The sequence below is a fragment of the Microtus ochrogaster genome, chromosome 4 (assembly GCF_000317375.1).
Source record: "Microtus ochrogaster isolate Prairie Vole_2 chromosome 4, MicOch1.0, whole genome shotgun sequence".
In the NCBI taxonomy this organism is placed as follows: domain Eukaryota; kingdom Metazoa; phylum Chordata; class Mammalia; order Rodentia; family Cricetidae; genus Microtus; species Microtus ochrogaster.
Genome location: NC_022011.1, coordinates 18265117 through 18269535, shown reverse-complemented (window position 1 = coordinate 18269535; position 4419 = coordinate 18265117). Strand labels below are relative to the sequence as shown.

Genomic DNA, 4419 nt, shown 5'->3' with positions numbered 1-4419 from the left:
GGATCTCTGTGAGTTCAAGACCAGCCTGGTCTACAAGAGCTAGTTCCAGGACAGGCTCCAAAAAAACCACAGAGAAACCCTGTCTCGAAAAACCAAAAAAAAAAAAAAAATAATAATAATAATAATTTTTATTAGAATAAAGTAAACGCCTCTCTCTCTCTCAAAATTCTAATTGGGGAAGATGCATTTGCTTGAAAATATTTCAGTCTGTGTCCATGTTGAACAATTAGACTGAGCACCAGTCAGGGTAAAGACAAGGCTGGTGTACAGTGGTTCTAGTGATTGTTCTTGAGGTGGGGGATGACCTCACAAACACAAGTGAATGGACTCTCTGTCCAACAAAGAAATTTTTTTTTTAAGTTTTTTGAGACAGAGTTTCTCTGTGTAGCCCTGGCTGTCTTGGAACTCACTCTGTAGACCAGGCTGGCCTTGAACTCAGAGATCCACCTGCCTCTGCCTCCCAAGTGCTGGGATTAAAGGCATGTGCCACTACCACCCGGCCTTCACAACTTTTAAACCAATATTTTGTTTGCTGAGGATTTCATACAGTCTATTTTGGTCATATTCATTCTCTCCCTCCAGCTCCTCCTAGATCAACTCCCGCCTCCCTGTGCACCCTCAACTTCATTCCTCTTGTTTTGCTTTCTATTAGCCACCAAGTTCAGTTTCTGCTGCCCACGTACACCTGGGGGGACATACACTGGAGCTTGGCTGACTTACTAAGGGCCACACTTGCCACACCCTTAAAGAAAACTGGCCCTGGGGGATGACTCCGCCCCCCCCCCGCCCCCGCCAGGTCATCCACTAACCATCATTGCTGAGTTAAAGGGAAGGGCTTCAGACTCTCTCTACCTCCATTCTAGAATGTTGATTGGCTTGGTCTTGGGCAGGTCTTGTGCTGGCAGCCACAGCTCACGAATGCAGCTGTCCTGTCACATCCAGAAGACGCTGTGTCACTGGGTCATCCCTGTTCCCTGGTTCTTACAATCTTTCTGCACCCTTTTTCAAGACCAGACCTGATCCTTGCTGGGCGGTGATATGGATGCTCCATTTGTGATTGAGCACACCGCGGCACTTGTTCTCTGCAGCTTAACCTGCTGGGAGCGTCCTCATTTACCACCATCCACAGCGTAAAGAAACCTCTCTGATGAGATCCTTTTTTTTTATGCATATGAGAGTTTTGCCTGCTTGTATGTCTATGCACAACGTGCAAGTCTGGTGCCCATGGAAGGTGTTGGAACCCTTGAGACCAGAGTAGTAGACAGTTGGGAGCTGCCATGGGACTGCTGGAAATCAAACCCAAGTCCTCTGGAAGAGCAGCCAGTGCTCTTAACCACTGAGCCATGAGGCTCCCTTAATAAACCTTTAAAAAACAAATTCTGAACTAATCCCATGAGAGGCTTCAGTCAGACTGCAGGCAGGGGCCCCTTTCCCTCTTCCTATGCCTTAACATTCCCTGACTTTTATCCCCATTTTACTGCCGAGATGCTAATCCAGGAAAGCAAGGGAAGAGAGCTTGTGTTTACTCAGTAATAAGTTAGGAGAAAACACTGAAGACAGTATCTTTCTAGTTCACAAATTGTCTGCAACGGGCAAATCTCACTCCCAGCCTGACTGGGTTAGAATCGCCGAGGAGATCGGTGGTGGATCTCTGAGTGTGTCTGTCACTGTGTTCCCGGAGAGCGTGAAGAGGGCAGACAAGATCCACCTAGATTGTGCAGTGACACTGTCCCACGGGTGTGGGGTTTCTCCTCTGGAGAAAGCTGGGAAGTTCTGACCTTCTCCCCTCTGGTTTCTTCATGATGTGAACTTCTGGATCAGATCCGCCATGCCCGCATTGCAGCGATGAGTCCAAAGAAATGTCCTCCCTGTTAAGTTTGTGTCCGCCATTCCATCATAGTGAGAGAGGTAACAAGACTCACGGTGGGCCCTACACTCCCTCTGGAGCCATAAACTACTCCTGACCACTAACTGGCTGCCTGGGCTGGCTGGTTTTGTGTGTCAGCTTGACAAAAGCGACAGTCATCAGAGGAAGGAGCCTCAGGTGAGGAAATGCCACCATGAGATCCAGCTGTAAGGCATTTTCTCAATTAGTGATCATTGGAAGAAGGCCCAGCCCATGGTGGGTGGTGCCATGGGAAGGTGGGCTGAGCAAGCCATGGGAAGCAAGCCAGTAAGCAGCTCCCTTCCGTGGCCTCTGCATCTGCTCCTGCTTCCAGATCCTTCCTTGTCTGAGTTCCTGTCCTGGCTTCCTTCAGTGATGAACAGCAATGTTGAAGTGTAAAACCATTTCCTCCCCTACTTGCCTTTTGGATATAGTGTTTGATCACAGCAATAGAAACACTGAGAACCTGCCTAAGAGAATTTGATTGAAATAACACACAAAGGGCCGGGCTGTGGTGGCATATGCCTTTAATCCCAGCACTTGGGAGGCAGAGGCAGGAGGATCTCTGTGAGTTCGAGGCCAGCCTGGTCTACAAGAGCTAGTTCCAGGTTAGGCTTCAAAGCTACAGAGAAACCTTGTCTCGAAACAAACAAACAAAAAAAGATGGGCTGGAGAGAAGTTCAGAGCACTGACTGTTCTTCCAGAGGTCCTGGGTTCAATTCCCAGTAACCATATGGTGGCTCACAACCATCTGTAATGAGATCTGGCGCCCTCTTCTGGCCTGTAGGCATACATGCAGGCAGAATACTCTATACATAATAAATAAATAAATCTTAAAAAAAAAGAAAAGAAAAGAAATAACACAAAGGTTTTTACAAAATTAGGAGTCTGAGCTGCTCTGACCCCAGTCTCTCACTGCCATCCCCTCACTGGCTCTGCAGATGGTCTAGACTACCGACACCCCCAAGCTCTGAGTCACTTGATGCTTCAGGTGACGGCTGTCTTGATGGAGAATGTGGGAGCAGAAAGCAGTAACAAGTGGTCTGGGGACTTAGTTCAGTTATGGCGTCCTTGCCCAGCATGCAGGAGGCCCTAGGTTAGACCCCAGCCTCTGATGAGACGTGCAGATAAGCAAGCAATAATGGCAGCTGGATAAAACTTTAAAAATGACCGTTTTCCGACTGATTTCAAGTTAATCAGATACAGTTTTGCCTTCTTGTTTCTCTAGAAGAAACCTACTCGTCAACCCCATGTGACCAGCAGCGTGTTTCTTCTGATCGGGTACGTGGTGTATGTAGTTCACAGACACGCGTGAGGTGTTAATCTTTCCCATCAGTGGGGCCTGCTGAGAGTGGGCCGGGCACAATTCTAGAAAGGAAAGCACAGGGAAGAAGCTATTGGGTAATCTGAAGAAAGTTCTAGCAACTGGTCTTTGTGCTTTCGTGAAGATATGATGACCCCCTCATTGCTGCTGTTTGTTTGCCCTCTGATTCATTCAGAGAACTTGGGGCAGCTTCTAGAAACTCATGCAGTACAAAACAGATCTGCAAGTCGGAGAGGGAGAGGAGTCAGAGGGAAGGGAAGGATTCCCGGCCTCCTCCTCGTCAAGGTCTGCCTGGTGACCTTTAAGGGCCTATCTAAATTGCTTTGTTTCTTTGACACCATGTTAACTGGAAAAGAGTTTCTAGCAACGTAAAAAGATGAAGGTGAAATAAAATTCCCGTCTTGGCGTTTCCCAACCTGACATCCCTTGAAATGCTGCCAGGAGGGGGTCACCGAAGTCTGAATTGCTACGTTGGGCCCCTCAGCTCTCCAGTTTCTTTGCCCCTTCCTTCCCTGTCTGACCTTCACACAGTACTCAGAGGGATCCTGATTGCTGGCACCGGACACGCCCCTCATCCCCCACTGCTCAATCCACCCCATCCCTCACCCCCTTTCTTTACTAGCCTCCTGCTTCCTCCTCAAATGCAGTAGCAGGCTTTGGCCCCCTCAGATGTCCTCAGACATGTTGGCTGCCCTCACTCACCTTTGACTTCGAGTCTGAAGCACAGTGTTCACCACCCCCCATCTGCGTTCCTAGAGGTCTCCTTCATGCACGTGTTCAGTACCTGATGCAATTTGTCTCTCAGTTTCCACTCCATGGAGGCCCTAAGAGGCCAGACACTAGGCTCATTTTGTTCTGTGCCCTGAGTCCTCTAGGACACATCCTAGCATGTAGTAAGTGTTTAATAACTTATTGAATAATGGGCAGTAAAACCGTTGTCCTTAATGTACAGTGTGGGCCATGTTCGACAGCAGTGTCCTATAGGACATGGGAGGCTCAGTGTGCAGACAGAATACCTCCCCAATGATGTTGTACTTTGTATAACATGATTCAGCCTCTTCCTTGACATGTTTTTATCTTCTAGTCTAAGCCACTGTGCTTTTCCTTGGAAATTCCAAAAGCCATGCCATGGATGATAAGCATGGCTCCAAACAGAAGCTCACAGGTGACATCAGCCACACCTGCATCCAGCAGCCCACCACAGGTGACA

General features: G+C 48.3%; 1 protein-coding gene across 1 annotated transcript in view; it reads left to right on the top strand.

Annotated features, from left to right (window-relative positions):
* The window catches only part of Pkd1l3 (polycystin 1 like 3, transient receptor potential channel interacting), a 61266-nt gene that overhangs the window by 12566 nt on the left and 44281 nt on the right, over positions 1-4419 (top strand). Inside the window, exon 4 of the mRNA XM_013354452.2 lies at positions 3114-3166. Within this exon, the coding sequence (XP_013209906.1) occupies positions 3114-3166 (53 nt within the window). The remainder of the gene's footprint in view (positions 1-3113; positions 3167-4419) is intronic.